We start from the raw sequence: 20,108 nt of genomic DNA on the forward strand, positions 1-20,108 counted from the left end.
CACGTAAACTTCAATGTATCCGATCGCCGATTGTATTGATTTCAAAATATTTTGCTAGCAAATGTCAAATTCAAATTTAAACGTCAAATAGTTTGTGTGAAAGATGGCGTCAAAGGAATCTCTCGATGTAAGTTCTCTTTTTATTTATATACGACGGTTTTATTCACTTCAAAGGCATACGTTTCACGTGCCACATTAAATATACATTGAATTCTATTAAAAACAGACTTGGATACTTCGATTTATGGGTGCCAAATAACTAAGGACCACACCCTTGTACGCGGCATAGAAGTGTTCATAATTTTTTCGTTATTTTAAATAATTATGAATTAAATAACGTCTGAAACACCGTCTACTTGTTAAGAATAGTATTCTCTTAGTTATTTTGAGATTCTGTTGTTAATTCTTTATGAGAAAAATATAAAATTAAAGTTTACTACCAATATTCTGGTTTCTTTATAATTGAAATTCTGGCGGCTTTTTCTTATGTGCATTTAATATGAGAGACGATTATTTAGTATCTTATTATAATTTATAAAACAGTTGCGAATTTCACTCTGATATTAGAGTAACATTTGTACATAACACTATTTAGAATCTAATTAGAAACGAAAAAAATAAAAAGACACTATTAACTACCCCATAATAGCAAATTACTTCAACACCTATATATACCATTGTTGAGAAATAAAATAGTAATTGGACGTTAAGCTCGTATATCTCAAGTTATACTTGAAACATTATTAATTTGCATATTTTGTATTGGCATTTATATTACCAGTTCTATATGATCATTTGGTAATTTATGTATAAAGTTTTACAATGATCCTTTGCGATCAGAGATTTAAAGATTCCTTCTGGATCTCAATGCTATTCCACTAGAATAAAAGTTAGCCGACGACGGGTACACTTTTTTCTTTACTAATTTATATCAAACTTAATAACTGTACAGTTATTGATAAATTTACTTTTATTATGATTAATCATAATAATGTATTTAAGTACATCTTATAAATATTTTACCTTCCTACGAAACAAAATATACCTAAATTGGAAAAGATAGTATTATGCATTGTATCAAAGTCAATTTTTTTATTTTAATTCAACGCATTATACTTTTCATTGTATAAAAAGAGTGTAAAAGAAGATTCTCACACTCAAGAATTACTACTTAAAGATGTTATTGTTCTTATTTGTAGTTTGTAGTCGATTAAAGCTCTGTTACGGTAAACCCTTTGTGAACTCCGTAGTTACTTAGGTAGTTGTCACTCTTCATTGCTGCATTAATATACTGGAGGAGACAAATGAGCACTTTAGTTAAACATAATATATACACTCTAATATACACTGATTGAATTTATTTAATATGAATGCCTCTGCATAATTGAGAAAAGCCTTTTCAATTTAAGAGTTAATTCAATATGAAAATATTGTTTTAAATATACAAAGCCTCACAGCCTTGCGTTGTTTAACGCAGTTTGATGGCGGCGAGCGCACCAATTGAGCGCATCCGCATTTGTATTAGAGGACACAGCACACTTCAAGACGCGTTCATCTTCATCCAAGGTTATCGCGAAATACCGTAGGAAAAATTCTACGTACCCATGTAGGTTGTATTTTATTACGGAAACATATATCATTGTTATATCTTTGAATGTTATAATGAAACCTCTTATACTCATAGAATCCGTTTACATGTCTAAGAAATTTTGTAATAGAAAATGTGTGTTCTACACATTATTTTCATTCATTAACGCTGCTTCAATTTTTAAACAAGTTACATATATAATGTTTATCACCGAGGACTATTTTAAAATACGTTTTATGATGTTAAATGTGTACATTTTAATATCAGTAATTTTAATAATAATTCAACTTCCCAGAATTAAAGCTTATCAGAAATGCGTAGGTAGTTAAAATGGACTATCTGAATACACTAATATTTAAATACGTTACATAAAACTTAGTTGATGACTGTTTAGAGTAAATCTAGATAGTATATAGGTACACTCCATAATGGTCTGTTGTATATCATGTTACACAGATACGTGGAAATTGTATAATAGAACTGAATAGTTCAATACGATACGATGATTACTATAAAATTATGAATAGCAACGGCCTTACTTGCCCATCCCAGCATTGTATAATTCGCGTAACATAGAAGATGAATAGGCCAAAGTGGCTAGTACATCTAATTCTAAATTTGAATAAATTAAAATATTTTAACCCTTCACAAAGCAGACATAAGAGAACTTAAGTTAAAAGTTCAATTCTGCTTGCAGTTTTTATGAATAGTATATGTATACTGGAATATATACAATCTCTTGAGTCGTCTGCCTTATAGTCTAGCAGTAAGGTCCTGTGCGTTGACGCAAGTGATGCTACTTCCTGTCGGATGTCGTGAATAAGAGCGTGTCCTTATGAGATTGTCGTGGGTGGCAGGAATAACTACAAAGTTGACCCTAACGCATAATTTGTGTTTGAGTGTGTGTATAAGATTACCAAGTATACAGTATGTGATATGGCGATTAGTTGTGTAACATGCTTTAATGAGGATATTCAAGATCTTTGAAGCGAAAGCCGCACTGCGCACAACTTAGCTAAGATTTAGACGTGTAATTGCTGTCGCCTATTTGAGAGCCCAACAAAAGAATATTGTTACGAGAATATTCATATTTTAACGAGTTATTACTTATGTTGTTAAATATATATGTACATGCACATGTTGTATAACTAAACAATATATTCAACATCACCTTGATGGCTGGAAGTCTTCCACAGTCCGTTTCACAAGGCATTTTCTTTTGCGAACTACCGAACTGTGGAATCGACTCCCGGTGGGGGTATTTCCCTGAGGGACACGACCTCCAACTATACATAGTTGGAGTGTACTTCATCCTTTAAAGGCCGGCAACGTACCCACTAAAAATGGGTGTCCATGAGCTGCGATGACTGCCTTTTTTTAAATTTCACGTAGGCTCGTTTGCCCCCCCATTATATATTAAAAAAATAGTTTTTTTTTAAACATATCAAAGATAAATCTATAACTAGGACGTAGGAGGTTACTATGAGTTTAAAAGAAGATTGAAAAGATTAGGGATTATGACTGTAATAGCATTTCTCAAGCGAAGAGTCGCGACCCTTTGGGAGGGGGGGGGGGGGGGGTCGAGTTTGTTTTAAAAGGGTATATAGGTACATAAGATTCGTTTATTAAAGGAATTAATAATTATAGTGTAGTTTTTAAAAACTAATTTATAATGTCACAGTGACGAAGTCGCAATATTGTTTTAGATTTTTCAAGGTTCGTGACATAAAAATGGTTTAGAAGCGATGATGTAAAATATCTAGATCATGTGGAAAACAGTCGAGGGGATTTACTTAAAACATTCGCAAACAGATACCGACATCGATCGATAACTAGGGCAGAGAGTGGGCGGCAATAAATTTCACCACTCTAAATTATTTTATCCTTTTGGATCGTTGGATGAATTGTAGCTTGGGCTTCTACCTTAGTTCTATAAATAGGTATCGGTCCACGAGCTTTGACTAAAGCTGTATTGTGATGTATTTACTGATCTAAATCCGTGTTCGTATTCATAATAGAAAATGTTGAATTTTGGAGATTAACATCACTATTGCGAATATTCTTTTCCATTTTATTTAGTAGCAATAAATTTTAAAGTACTTAAAGCGTTTTATGGATGGCCAAAGTTGGAACGTCTACAAGCGTTGACGTAACAAGGTCGATCAACAGATAAGGGTTGTGCTTGCCAGACGCAAGCTAGTACGTGAGTTACATAAGGGGTAGGTTTCAGCGCATACTTACATAACGTGACAAAGTTCAGCAGACTTAATAGGTATAACATGGAAATAGACATATGATTTATTACAAACAAAACACACACACATAAACACACAAAATAACAATAATCAAAGAGAAAAATATATTCTGAGATATTTTTTTTTTTTTCCTTTTCCCATTCGGTTCGTTTCAAGTATGTAATGCGTGTGTGCTGTGGCTGTAATTGGCCCTGGCTCAGCATTATGCTGAGGAGCAGAATGTTCCACAGCGCTGGTCATTCTGCCAGTGACCACATAAGCCAGTTTGCGCCTCAGTCGCAAAAAAAAGAATGTATTAATACTTAGTAGAAAATAATAATTATAATGGTGTGAAGTAAATAAAATAAAACTAAAAGTTAAAAATACGAATAATTGTTAATAATTAGATAAATTTTTTTGGCGGATTAAAAACTAGATTTCGTGGGAGTTAATAGGTGAATTTTATAGCTGCGACTAAAATTAGACTTTAATTTAAAAAAAAATAAAATCCTTCTAACTATGATATGATCAAAAACTTGCGAAAACGCCAGTGCGGGCGTGGTAGCTAGATTATGTAAGATCCTCGGGCCGTGGGAACTGTAGATCCCGATCTCCCGACTCCTATATTGGATTTGGATAATAGGTCGTGAATTTTTAAATGGAATACAAATAAATAAATAAATAAATACTATGGCGGCTGGGTTTTATAAAATATCATCTGTCTTACTTCTTTGGCGTAACAAAATAAAAATCTTTTCAAAATTTTTATTCTACGTTTGTTGAACAAATGACACTAACAATAGAAAAAAGGTATTTAATACACTAAAAGTTTTATTATAACGCATTATCTAGTTAAATAAAGTTTATTTGAATATCACAAAAAAAATATTTCTACATAATTAAAGAAATTGACATTTTATATTTTACCTTGATATTTACTATTTAATTTACGTCCATTGGTTGGAATTCAGTAGACATGTGAGTTACAAGAGGCTAAAGTTTGATACAAATATTCTTGTAGAAACATTGTCTAAATATCGTACAAATACAGCATCAATAGTTGTATAAAAAAGGTTTTTTGTGACGGTGTGCGCGCGCATCGTGAAAATTTACTCTGATCATTTTTCCCTAACGCGCCAAAAGAAGTATAACTTCAAAAATAAACCAACTGAAGCACTAATCTCTTTCTAACAAATTGTATCTACGCCATGCTGAAAAGAGACAACACAGTGCTTTTGTTTATTCGACTGATGTATACTAGTTGGTTAACTTTTTTTTGTAAATGTCGCGTGGCGGGCTGATAGGACGTCTTAGCATGCTAATTTCTGATTGGTGACTCCATATCACGCCAAAAAGCGATAACGATTTGCCCTACCTTACTAAGGAATCATTCCGTACCTGACAACGCCCTAAATATACTCAGATCCTAGACAGATGTTATTGATTCAACCACCAGTAAATGTCTACGTTATTTTCAAATACTAGCTAGTGTCATTTATGTAGAACTATTCTAAATTATGGTGGCTATAAAGATCAATTAAATTTTTTTTGTTCTGTTACGAGTAGTAGGAAACTTTTTTATGACATTGACTATGACATCACTGTTAATCAATACGGGATTTATAAGTACAGTGCCACATACTTTTCTTGGCAGGTAAGAGCGTCGCTGTCATGGATAGTATTGCCAGTAAATAAAAAATTAACCATTATAAGGGGAATAATTTAAATTCGTGCAGGCTAACTTAATAATTTATTGAAAAGTCTTAATAAAACAATGTATACTAGTATCTAGTAAATCTATATATATATAATGAAAATGGTCTTCGTTTGAGGCTCAATCACGCCTAAACCACTGATCGTATCGACATGAAACTACCACCATTCGATGCGAAATGGTTGGTTGGTTGGATGGTTTATGGCTATTTATTTATTAAATTCCAACGTTCCTTCATTTTTTTATTGCTGTTTTACTTTTATGAAAATTTATCCATACGGACTTCACCGCGGAAACATTCGGGGAGGCTTCCTAGAACCTCTAAACGTCAACATCTGTTAAAAACTCGATTTTCGAAATATTTCAATTTTCTTAGCGGGAAGTTAAAAAGAAGAATAATAAAAATATGAAAAAAAAATAAAATAATGAAACATAAAATTTATTTTAATTCGTCCAGCAAAGCGGGCGCGAAACGGCTAGTACAGTTATAAGCTTAAATAAATGTGACACGAACATAGGAACAACTTATATGATAGGTTTTGTTATCCGTACTATTAAATATCTTTAAAGATACTTAGCAATCAGAACCGTTCGATAAATACAACTTTGCCATTAATTAATAATGCAAAATAAAAATACATTTTAGTTGGATTTTTATTAGTTGTTGGTAGGTAAAATTATTTATTGTACGCACCAAAATGGCGACGGTAGTACTAATCTCAGCCGCCGCGCCGGCCAAGAAAAGTTTGTGGAAATGTATTTTATGTCTAGCGAAATTTAGCAATAAGAATATTTAACGGTGTCCAATAACACAACTTCCTACTTAAGGGGACACTGTTCTCGTATGAATTGAATAATTTTATTTCGATTAAATATTTAGTAGATTACCGGCTATTGTCAGTACTGGACTTTTTTAAAATTGTCTAGCTGTGTAGTATATGATCATTAATTTATCTTATAATTGATACAGTTTAGTTAAAGATAAAACAGTACCAACTTGTTCCAAATTCAAATTTTAAATCACTTGTTTATGTTTCAAATATTTGAGTTTGAGTACACATGAATGAACGGAACGCTTCAGTCAATACAGATTTGATTGACATAAAATAAATAACCCGATTTTGTTTTCAAATAAAATTCCTAACGAATTCGGTTTTCCCCAGTTGGTTCAGTTTTTAGGTCGTCGTATCTATTGACAATTTATATAGTTGAAAGAAAGCCTGTATAATATTTTTAATTCTTTACAAGCAATGTTCCACTGTTCGCTATTGAGGTATATCAAAAACGTATTAACAAGTTACACTTTTCAGATAATAATCTAGATTTGTGAAATAAAGAATTGGTACAAAATTTATTAAATGAATGTCGTCAAATCCCAAAATTTCTCCTCTTACCTAGTTTAGGGTGATCATGAATGAGTCAGAAAATATTTATTCTTAATACTAGTTATAATCAATCAAACATTGGAAGTTAGCAAAGATGAGAGGCAAATGGAAGAATTTTGAGGGGGCACTCCGTCGAAGGTCGTGTACTAATATTAAATATTATTTATTTATTAGTAATCTTACAGCTAACATATACCTAGAAAAACACTTTTATAACGGATTTGAAGTTATGTTTTATTATAAACGTGCGTGGTCACGGTGACTGAAGACAAAAGGTGTTGAATGTCAAAAAGTATCAGAGCTGTAGAAAAAGTTGTGTTATCTGTATTTACCTATTTCCCCGGAGTTGGTATCGACTGCCAAAACCCCCCATCTTTTAGCGAAGTGTTTTTCTATGTCTAAAAGTTATGTCAATAAAAGAGAATACTATGTGTAACATAAACCTATTATAAAACAAAACACTTAGACTATATACAAAACCAAAACAGATTACATGATTAAAAATATATATAAAACATAAGTATATCGTGGTCTTCAAGGAAGCATCTGGAGGGGACTATCTGTTTCCACCTGTTTCTGTCCAGCGCCTCTCTTATGACAGTGTACAGTGTTGAGGACGATGAGTCTTTCACTTGCTCGATCTATCTGGTTGGTGAACGGCCACGTGATCTTCTGTGTTACAAACCACGATCAGTTTCTCCAAGTTCTCATCGCCTCTGCGCATTGTATAGCCGAAATAAGATACAATTCGCTGTCGGCATATAGTAGACATGCGTGTCCGTATAAGGAGCTCAGCTAGAATCGATGTATTGGTGCGCTTAGTACATTAATAGACAAAAATAAAAGAAAACTGAAATTTAACATTAAACAAACGACAATTAATACTTAATAATAACATAAACTTAATGTTATTCTTATTATTGTACTCGAATATGGGCTATTTTTATATTATTTTACTCATCAAAATCGCGTCTATCGTGCAACAGTTATATAATTCAAGTTGCATGAATGTTCGTTGCTATCGAAACAGTACCTATTAGAAGCCTAAACAACGTAGTGACTCATTACTGCACGTGCAAGGGGGAAATAAATTCACAATTAACCTGCCCCCTAGTCTTATATGAATTTATTTGTATGCTAAGTGCATTGGTATGGTTCAAAACTAAAAGGAAAATTTATTTATGATTCCTAAAGTACAAGCTTGGATAGGTACTCCAGGTTATATTGGATGTCAAATATTTGTTAATTTATATCATTTGCTACAACAATTGGGAAAGACTTGTATTCTAACAATTTTATAATTAAGAATTTTCGTTTATGTGACAAACTATGAGCCACTTCTTCCACGTGTGGTACCCTTCTGTGTATCATTTTTGTTTAGCTTAGGCCTCACAAATTATAAAAGCCACTGAGAATTAAAAAAAACGTACAAAGAAACATTTGTAGGAATAAAGCGTAAAATAACTTAAATCTAGTATGGAATTTTCCAAGCATTTATTTTATATGTCATGATGATTCTCAAGATGATATTGTGTATAGACTCGCTCAAATGTTTTCTTCGTTAGGTATAATTTTTCCGTCATGATTGACTTTTGATAGAAATAAATTATTACACAAAGTGAGCGGTCTGATTAGAATTTTTTTTTTTAAACGCTTGTATAATGTTATGTTAATGTCTTACATTTATATAGAACTCTTAACGCTTATTTATTGTTCGTTTCGAGTGCTCTTCGGTAATAATAGTATGGTGAGCTACTTACATTTTTGCATATACAATTCAAAGACAAAATAAAAAGGTAGTGCCCGGGCAGGTGCATTGGTCGTAAAGCGGGTCGCGATCGATTCGACTGCGTACATTGTTCTAGAGATACTTGTAGCGATTTCAATTTAGGTCATGTGGAAATCTTTTCAATGGGAATCTAAAGAGATTTGAACCCGTGTTGAGAACGTGTGAAGAACTGAAGTTCTTTTCTTGCAAGCTATTCTCCAGTGGGATCATGTATTTATATCATAGTGCTTGTCTTAAAATCTCTTTATTCTTTCTTGATTTATCTTTATGACGCGTTATTTTTAGTCGCGTTAAATTAAATTGAAGTATGTTTAACCGGCAACGCACTTGGCATTGTGAATGTCCATGGGTGGCGGTATAACTTAACATCAGATGAGCCTCCTGCCAGTGTGCCTCCTATTAGATTAAAAAAAAATACATAGATTTGATCCAGTGACAGTTTAATGGTATTAATTTAATGGTATAACATTTATCGGTATGCAAGTGTTATAAACCCTTCTTTTCGGTCGGTTTATATAAAAATAATAATGTTTTACTTTTAAGCTCAGAAATTTAAATGAATTTCATTTGCCGTCCTAGGTATCGTTTAATTTATTACAAGTATATGCGAGTTACTTTTGTTTTTATTAAAAAAAGTGTTTTCGATTATATAGAGCAGTGTTTCCCCAACCTTTTTTGTGCCATGCCCCACCTTAGCATTTCTAAAACTCCTATGCCCACCAATATCTAACATATATAATTTTTAATATAAAAAAAATAATTGTTCACTTAAGAAACTTAAATGATAGGTTTTAGTAAGAAATCACTTCAATCACTGTTTAATTGAAATCATTCATATACTGTTCCGGACCGACAACAATGGGCATCTTTGGAAGAGGCCTTTACCCAAACCGGGGTTCCTGTTAAATAAATACTATAAATATATATTACTAACATAATTTAAGCTAACCTACTAACAAAATCAATATTTTTGGTTACTTTAATATAACAACTACCAACTATTGTAAAACAGGAAATAAAAAGGCTTATTATTATTATTATTATATACTGTTCCATTACGCGATAATAAAATGACTACCATTCCGTGTCGTGGACTCGCAAGCGACGAAATAGCACTTTGGATCAAATAAAAAACAGTAATAAAAAGTAATAAACAGTTTTTATTAATATATGGCGAGTCATTAAATGAATGGTCAAAGGTGATGCTTAAAGTGTTACGAATGCCCATGTTCATTAGGTTAAGTGTTGCTTAATTAAGGCGTTGTTTGCGGATGGATCTTTACATGAATAGAAAGGTCAATTTACTAACTAGATTGGTTTTGTGGAGGTCGACACAAATTAGACATTTATACGCATGACAATGCTTTAAGTTTAATTAATAATAATAATTTATTGCCCTTAACTTAAGCCTGATGTGGTGAGAACTGTATTGAGAACCTGTAACTACAGTTATGTATAATATAAACAATAAATTACAATTTAAATATAAAAAATTAATAATGAAACAAATTAATTTTATAGTTTATATCAATGTACAATATTACTATTGTTATATTTAAATTCATTATTATTATTTTTTTATTTTATACCTTTGATAATACGAATGATAGTGGTTAACTCACTTTAAGGAAGTGGTGTTATCCGATGTAGTGTAGTGTATGTAATCAACATGTAGGTACACACAAAAAGCTACAACATTTGTAGAAATATTTCTGTCCTGTGGTAATAACAATATGTTATTACTTATATGCGGTTTAATAAAATGTTTAATTCTGTATTAGTATTACAAGTATGGATTTAGAGTATAGTAATTATTAATTTAATAAGATACTTGCACGTGCTACGCCGTAGCACACGTAGCTGGGTTAATACGATTAATAACAAGATTTAAACTTTAATTCACCAAAATAAATTTATAAGTAACTAACCGCTTGTCTAGGTATTCTAAACTAAATATAGCCTATGTAACTCAGATATTCAGGATTCTAATTGTGAAGGAATTTTTGAAGTCGGTCCAGTATAACATATAATATACAAATATTTCCTCTTTATAATATTAGTATCAAGTTTTTATGATTGTAGTTTGTATTTAAATAAGTTGTTTAATTAATAATTTCTTGTTTATGAATATATTAATTTTAAATTATGCAACGTGTGCTATATGTATATTAATAACACTGACGTGAGATTTCGAAACGTTTTTCTTAGAGGGCAAAGCAGGCCTACCCCGTAACTTTTGATATTGAGTTTTCGTACTACGCATAGGTACAGATATTAAAACTACACCCAAATGGGTTTCGTTATGTAATGATGTTTTGGAAACGGGACTTTATCAGAGCCAATCCAAGCAATAATTGGAAATCTGTAACGGTGAGAGAATTACCCAGCAGGGAAATGAACGAATACACAAATTCTATCTCTTGGTAATTCTCATAGAACTTCCACGACTTGTGTTACATTTGTTTCGATTACTTTTTGATGTTCTATTGCAAGAGTGTGGGGGCTCGAGTCCTTGAAGGAAAATGAAACAATATATGAAAAGTCTGGTACCTGGGCCTATAGTAGATGAAATTGTCTGGACGATAACACAAATTACTTTTGTTCGCGTGCTCTTTGCGATTATTATGTTATGTCTCGATTACTATGTCTTGTATTTGGTTATTTAAAAACATATTGTTTTTATTTATTAAGATATTTTTTGAGACAAAATAAAGTGGATCTATTTTAATATATACAAAGTAGATTTGTTTTTTGTATGCAACGAATAAATTCTTTACTGGACTTCAAATTTTCTTAATATCTTTCTGATTGTGAAAAATAATGTCCTGGGCCGCTAATGTCTTATATATTTTGAAAAGTTAACACAGTGTACAGCTAATACGGACTTCTAAAAGCATTTTTATTTAAATACAACTTATGGTAAGCGTTTATAATTTCCTAAATAAATATAATCCTAAATGTGAAACCTTAAAAAAACTATAATATTAGTTCACGTTTTCAAAAACACCACAGAAATAGAAATACACATAAATTTCAATAAAAGAGCTCTTTATAAACGCATGTTCCAATAAACTACATATATAACTACTATCATACGTATTTTATAACATATAGTCATAATTATTGGAACATGGGTTTATAAAGAGCCAATTATTTTATTCAAACTTTATATGTAACTAGGTAGCTGACATTTGTTTTGCCATGTATATTATTTCTAGGAAACATTTTTTTTAGTTCAATAAAAATAACTACATATCTACACTAATAAAAATTAGGGATTGTATATATTTTTGTATGCAATTTTGTATAAAATGAAAACAAAAAAAAATCTAGAAATTTTTTTTTTTGTTTGGGTAGACACTCCTTATCACTTCGGGGTTTTAAAGATTCTCAGGCTTACTGAATATCCCTAAAAAACTTCATTAGAATCGGTTGAGCCGTTTCGAAGGAGTATTGGAACGAACATTGTGACACGAGAATTCTATATATTAGATTATACATAGGTATAAAAAGGCCTTTAACAACAAAAACCTAACATAAATTTTATATTATGTAAAAGCGCTAAATTTGAATACAGAAATAGTAGGCCTTGGAAAGCGCTTTTATCCTTACCCAGTAGACATCAGGTAATAGAATAAAATTTCCCTTATTCGGCTACAAGAGGGGCGAATCGAGGCTGTTGCGTAACACGGCCCAACCCCCATTATACCCCAGACTTCGCTATCGTCTTTATGATGGCGCATATACGGAGAATTGCGGTAATAAAATTTCAATTGTCAGCTTGAACGCTTTTTAACTTATGTCATATTGTTTTATTAGTATAGCGAACGGGAAGTGCTTCCGAATAATCTACATAGAATTGAAAAAAAATGTCGAATGGGAATCTTTACTTCGGGTTTTGTTCCCACATGCATTAATAGCTACTATCTCATTGTGACTTGATAGTTGAGGTTAAACGTCTTTTTATTTATTTTTCACTATCGTAATTAATTGCTTTAACATACGGTACCAATATTTTGCAAACAAATATAATTATAACAGTGCACTACGCCTTTCATTTGAGAACTAGCTGTTAATGTCAATTTAGAAGCATTTTTTTGAAGCACTGACGTTCAGTTCATTATTACTTAAGATGTCATGTGGAACATGGTGTAATGGTTGCAGCTCCTTACAAACGTTGTGTAAAAAAACATGGCGATTAAAAAGAGTGGCGGAGAATGTTCTTCTCTTCCGTTCTACGCCCTTGATTTGAGAACTGGCACTAAATGTAAAGTTAGAAGCATTTCATATACCTACATTTATTTTTTTGACGTTCATAAGTGTACATTGTGTTACCTATATGAATAAATGATATTTTCGTTCGAAAAGGATCTACACATCCGTCGCCTCTGCGGGCTAATAATGAGAAAGAAAATATATAAAGGAGAGGTTCTTGGGTTTGATTTGGCAAAACAAAAGTTTGGTACGCAATTTTCTTCTTTTGAAGAAATGTTTCAATCGCAGATATGCTCCATGCCCTGCCTTTTACGTAAGCGTAGTCAATTATCGTTATTCCAGTATCTAACTTGTTCATGCTGAAAATGTAAATGGCTCACAGCGTATAAAGGACGCCATTTTGTTGCGTAACATTTTAAAATACCTCTCTCGTTTTAGAATTTTATAATTCAGCAATATGCGGCATATTTCTATACTTGGAGTGAGGTTACTATCATATTTATTTATCTATTTCGTAATCCTACAGCTAACATAAATTTTATATACAACAAAAGGCAATTAACTAAACATATAGATAATATAATATATTATATATATATATAAAGGTGCAAATATTTACGAAAGGAAAACAACAATAAAAATTATTAAATACGTAATACCTAATTCGGTTGTGCTGTGTGATGGTGTAAAAGTGAGGGTATTTATTTATAGTCACCACGATCCGTTTGAGAAATACACATTCTAAGGGATTAACCAAAGAATTCAAAATTCATTTTTCACGTCAGATTCATACTTCGAGCTAGGCCTGTACTTTGAATATTACCCTAAACCCCTTATCATTGCTAGCGTGCAAACCAGACGCGGAATACTCCACTCTGAGTAACAGTGGATTTTATCCTTCCAGTTAAGTGTCGCTTATACGGTAAAACTTCATAAGGATCTCTTCTAAGACTAAAAATCCAAAGCATAGGCATCCTTTATATCTACGTAACAGATGTAGACCAATACGCAAAACCCTTTATACTGAGTCCGTGTTCTTCAAATGTCATTGATCTAAGGTAGAGATGCGGTTCAATATTCTAGTACTCAGTACTCGGAAGCTTTTTACCGTACATAGTCGCAGACTATTGATTGGGGTGGGGTTATGTAACAATGAAGTAAGGATTTTGTAGTTACATAACAATTACTAGGTGAAATATAGTTCAAATGTAACCTAGTTTTCGGGATTTTAAAGCAATGTATTTGTTAGATTATTTGGCACTGTTCAAGAATTCAGTTTGGAGTTTCTTACTTTAAATGTCTTCTCGACATAGGAAGAAAACTTGACTGTTTTATTATCAAGACAGACATCACAAAAAGGGATAAAAGAACCATGATTGTCTTTAAATTTAATAGAACAACATATTTGCAGATAATCAAATCAAAATACGTTTATTCAGTTTAGATGCGTCTTAGGGCATGCTTATGAATGTAAAAAACGTTTACGAAACAGCAAGACTACGCCATCCGTTCGCAAAACTACTAGGAGGCCTTGTTCTGAGAAACTCGGCAAGTTTTATCCTCCCTCTACAAAATGCTTAAATAGTTCGCCACGTAGCCCACTTTTATAGGCAACAAGTGCCTTTTAAACCACAATAATACGAAAGTATTTATACTTTTTTGTTCTATAGAGCATATTCTCGGAGCTTTCATAATAAATAGGTCACAGAGTTATTGGAATTAGCTTAGTGAGAGCTTATGTAGAGTTCTTTGAATATTCATAGCAGAATCAATTTTCAATTCGAAATCAATTTCGGTTCCAAGACGATGAGTTAGATAAATCTTAACCCATTTCCGAGTAAATTTATGTCGGTTTCTATAAATTACCAGTCGTAATTGTTACAATTCATTGTTATGTCAAAGAACGGCAATATATATTTATTTCCCGTACATGTATGATATCTTTTTAGTTTGGCACACTAGTGCCAAGTTAGGCGTACAGAATAGAGATATTAGACAAAAACCTATTTGTCTAATGGAGCTACTTGAGCTGAAGGATGCCATTAATACTGAGTCTTTGAGAATTATGATGAGAAGTAGATAACTCCAGCTCCAAGTCCAAGCTCTTGTGTGTACTCAATGGTATTTTCCTCTAAGCTTGGATATATTGTTTTTAATGTATTTATTTCTCCGTGGCTTAGTGATTCACGCAGCTGGTGCTTAATGGTTACAAAATTGTATTGGATTGGTTCGCAGAAGGTATATCTACCAATTTATATACAAAAAGAGCCAGTAGAAGAAGGTTATAGGACTAACGGAGTAGTTATATCTGCTTACCGCAGGTACTAAACAATCGGTACAAAGACGAGTCGCAAATTTCATTTAAGGGGCACGCCCACACACAATCTACACAGTTAAACTATAATGAGGAAAGAACCTAGCCGAAACATAAAACGTTTAGTAATTGTTTATGATTTTTACGAAATTTGTATTATGGAAATGTGCCTTCAAAGTAAGTAGCTACCTGGTTTAAAAACTGCCAGAAAAAAACCTTAAATTAAAAGTTAATGGGATAAATAGCTTAATCTGGTGGTAATAGGATAAGCTGTAAGTTTTTTTTATGTAACATGAGGCAAACGGGCAGAAGGTTCACCTGATGTTATGTGATACCGCCGCCCACGGACACTCACATTGCCAGGAGGCTCGCAGTTGCGTTGCTAGCCTTTTTAGAAACGGTAGGCTTTTTTCATGAGGGACTAAGTCGAATTGGTTCGGTAATTTTTTTTTTTATAGAACGGGGGGCAAACGGGCAGGAGGCTCACCTGATGTTATTTGATACCGCCGCCCATGGACACTCACATTGCCACTCACTAGTGCGTTTCCGGTCTTTTAAAAAACGGTACGCTCTTTTCTTGTAGGACCCAAAATCGAATTGGTTCGAAAATACTTTAGGAGGCAGCCGGTTCCAAATAGTGGTGGTGCGCGGCTAAAATTGCCTTAAACACGCTCAGATGTGTAACGACGGACGTCGAGGTGATACGGATGGTATTTTGTATTCTGCCTTGACGTTCGATGATGAAACACAGCTGCAGGATTCATCATCATTGTAATGCTAAGCATTAGGTGTAATATTAATACTTTTTGATAATACATATCACTACATAGTATAAAACAAAGTCGCTTTCTCTTAATAGATAGAGTGATTCAAGAGGAAGGTTTATATGTATAATAACATCCATTAAATAGTGGAGAAGTACTGTTATTTTTGAGGTTTCTAATGTGATGTCGTAAATAATTACATTTTTTCCGCTTACATTGCAAACGCAGGCTAAACCCTACGAGTTTTATCAAAATAATGTACTAAGTATTGTACACATTGAAAAGGTCTACAGAAAAGTCCGTGATGGTATATGTCTATCTCTTATGGATAACCCACAATAACTTTTTTTTGTCATTTACTTTTTACGACAAATAATGGCTAATTTTCGAAGCGATTTTAACCAATACAGCATTAATCCTTAACCAATTAAATACCTTGAATACATTGATCATTTAATATAGATCTATATGGCCCTTTACACCGTATGATTTAAGTGAATATTTTCGAAGATATTACAGATTTAAAAATTGCGGGACGTAGCGTTTGCGGCGGTACCGGCCGGCCGCACAGTTTTTCTGTAGTGTATTTAGTATCGGCATTGCACCCGTGCGAAGCCGGGGTTGGTCGCTAGTAAAGTATATAACAACAGACAAGTAATATTCAAGGATATACATAATTATAACATAATCGCTTACAGATCTATAAAACGAACAATTGAAGTGAATGAATGAATATGTTTTATATGTCATATATATAAAAGAAAGTCGTGTTTGTTACAACACTTATAACTCGGGATCGGCTGGACCGATGTTAGTTATGTCTTTTTTGATGGATTTTTCTCCACTCCGAATAGCAGAATAAGTAATAAAATATCGGATAAGTTATCGAATAACAATAAATAAATTAATTAATTTTACGAATGCACACGGCATGTGGTGACATTTGTTGACAAAACTACGCATCATTTTACGTCGAATTCGTGTCACTTCAAGAAATTCCGAACTTGAGGTAAATGAGGAGATGCATAACCATTAACCAGGCTTAGATCTTGATCGAAAACATGTGTTACCTCATCAATAAATGTTGTAAAGCAGAAAGTGCTTTAACATGCAGTATCGCAATATTGGCGATAGAGAGAAGAGGCCTAATGTGTAAAACTGCCATTCTTCTTTTGCAATGGCAAGCAATAAAACATTTTTCTATTTGCAAAAAAAGTTATCACCTTAATGAAATCCTAAAATAAGTTTAATTAAAGTAACAACGATATTATTATTAAGGCGGAACGAAGTTAGCCGGGTCAGCTAGTGTCATATAAATATGTACTTGTAAAATAAAGCACAATCCCTCAAACATATTTAGTATCACCTTAATGTTTATACTTACTACAGACAGATTTATCAATGTATTACAAAGTTGCAAGTAAACAAACAATAATGTTCAATAAATGTCGTATTATAGAATACTATTATGAAGTTTGAATCAAATTTTCATTATTAAATCCTGGTCATTGACCTGGTGTCAGGAACGGAAGTTCTGATGTACACCGGCCGACGCGATCTGATGCGGATTACACTGGTACTGTGTAGATGAAGCAATTTAAGTGAACATTGGATAAAGCAATGACGAAAAGAACAAGCATGAAGAAGAGTTTTCTAGTTGCTCTCAATTTTCAGAGATTTCAGATTTCCAAAATTTATTTCTCTTCAATCTGAAGTATCTATTTTAATTTTTCTCTAACATTAGCAGGATTCAATAAAAACAGTATTAAATTGTATTTATTAATATTAACGTATCTTATGATTAAATAAAAGGTCGGCAACGCACTTACGGCTTGCAAGGCCGGCGGTATTACTTAATATCAGATGAGCCTCCTGCCATTAAAAAATAATTCCAACATAATTAAAATCTATAATAAAATATAATTCAAATAATTAATATCTCGGACACACGAACAGAGTGTGTAAACATTATAGAACACTAAGACTGTTAATTAACATTACCTTAGTTTAAGCTAATTAATTAGTATTGTAGAAAATTAAGTCAACACAATATTACTTATTAGCCATAATTATTGTATAGGGTAGATTGTAATTCATTAAATTTCGCAAACTTTATTATAGGAAAAAAAAATTGTTTAAGATTTGTATTGTTATTTAGTAGAATATTTAGAAAATCTTTAAACAAATATATTCGTCGCAATACAGCACAAGTTAAATATCGGATTTATAATTTATAGAAATAATCTCTCGTTGTTGCTATGAGATAACGATGAATTGATAACAATCTGTGTTTCTCAGATGCTTAATTGTATAGCAACATATGTACAATGCAATTAGCTCTCAAGTCTATTATATTATCTGGCTAAGCATAACCCGTACAATAAATACCTTTGCGACGGACTAGAGCTCATAATTGAATTATGTGTTGCACGGCAATTCTCGCGTGCGTTTAGCGCTCAATTAATGTTAAATTTATGTCAAGTGAAGTACCATGGACTTTGTTAGCATTGTTTTTACGTGTAAACATAGTATTACATATAAAATAACGTTATGTTTGGAAAGCTAAATAGAGATTCAATTTATTGTGTGTCATAAAAGTAGATATACTATCGTCATGATCGTAGAACAATGTCGGATTTGAAAAAAAATCCAAAATCCACTATTTATCATATTTGGATACTACATTGACTAAATATTACGACTACATTAAAAAAAAATCCATGAGTTTTAAATTTCAAATTAATCAGTCGGTAAAGTGACGGATTTGATAGAAACGTGATTTTTCTAGAAAACTGTGTAATTTAATGTTATTATTTTTATTTTGTTTCAAAACAAACCCTTTTGTTTGCTTGTTTGCCAATTTTCATAATTACAGAATATCAATTAAAATAGTTATGACAAAAACTAACATGATTATGTTATTTTGAAATGACTGCCCTGTAAAGTTTACTATTTGGCATTTCCGTCACTATTCTACGACTATGACGCTATATTCAAGGGTAGTTCATGTCCTTCATTCCAAAAGTGTCGCATGTTTAAAAATGGACATCACAGACTATTAGAACCAATTCCAAATCTAAAATTAAATCTTGTGGAGTGATTTTGCCAGTAAGTCTTGGCAAAGCTCATATAATTATGATTTACTTTTGAAAAATACTAAAAGTTGGCTATGGCACGTGACTTGGCTATGCATTTGCAGTTCTGTCTTGTTTTAAGCAATTGCCAAGAGCGTTCAACTTTAGCCCAGTTGAATACTGCGACTGCGCACTATAGCTTATTATCTGCAGTATAATTGTATCCTTATAATTTTACTTGTTCCACACATTAAGCATTATCTTTTCAATAGTTTAAATGGCATACGAAAGTTGATTTTATCTTATACCTTCTATTGCTATTAATGTTCGGCCAAAGTACGATAGTTTTTCTTATAGTTTCAAATATGCCCACGCTCCTTGAGAATTTAACATATATGTGGAGAACCCTTAATAATGGTTCAGCACTCATTTAAGTTGCATTGTAGGGATTTATCGGTTACTAATCAGCTTTGAATAAAGCAGTGACCACAAGTATCAGGTGTCCCATGCGTGTTAAGTTCGAGGCTGGGGCCTTTTAGGTGTATCGTCACTGTAGAATTATAACCTCGTATGTCAAAAAACAATTTATTTTTCATTATTAGACTCTTATGTCATTTAACTGGTGAATTAATGAAGTAAGGACTTATTAATTAATGACATAAACCATTCAAAACAATGGACAAAAGCACATAATAATATTTTAACGAAATGAAAAAAAATTTTCGTTTCCTGTAATACATACGAGGTTATCATTCTAAAGCGACGGTATGCATTATTAATGAACAATCTATATAGCAAAATATTTTAACCATATTAAAGCTGATACTGAATTCTGCAAGGTTTTTTGTGACTCCTTCAACAATTAATCAATTTGTATTAACCATGAACACGTAAAGCTTCTTGAGGAATTACACTATCTATACCATATGGTTAATTTTATAATGTCTGAGGATATTCAATGTGTTTATATTCGTTAGTAACAAAAAAAGTTTTTCCTAGTTTAATTTTCATGTCAAATGTCAATTATTGGT

At 32.3% G+C, this 20,108-nt stretch overlaps 1 protein-coding gene across 5 annotated transcripts in view; it reads left to right on the forward strand.

Moving 5' to 3' along the window:
• The first annotated feature begins 24 nt into the window (after positions 1–24).
• The window catches only part of LOC125052697 (sodium/potassium-transporting ATPase subunit alpha), a 41,087-nt gene continuing 21,003 nt past the window's right edge, over positions 25–20,108 (forward strand). For 2 of the 5 annotated variants that reach the window (XM_047653716.1, XM_047653723.1), the window contains exon 1: positions 57–127. Coding sequence is in view for 3 of the 5 variants with exons in the window: in XM_047653700.1 (XP_047509656.1) it covers positions 104–127 (24 nt within the window). In the remaining 2 variants the exon portion in view is untranslated. Of the gene's footprint in view, positions 128–20,108 lie in introns of all 5 variants that reach the window. The other 3 variants (XM_047653700.1, XM_047653693.1, XM_047653684.1) reach the window with 3 other exon arrangements.

This window comes from Pieris napi, chromosome 1, assembly GCF_905475465.1.
Source record: "Pieris napi chromosome 1, ilPieNapi1.2, whole genome shotgun sequence".
Lineage (NCBI taxonomy): Eukaryota > Metazoa > Arthropoda > Insecta > Lepidoptera > Pieridae > Pieris > Pieris napi.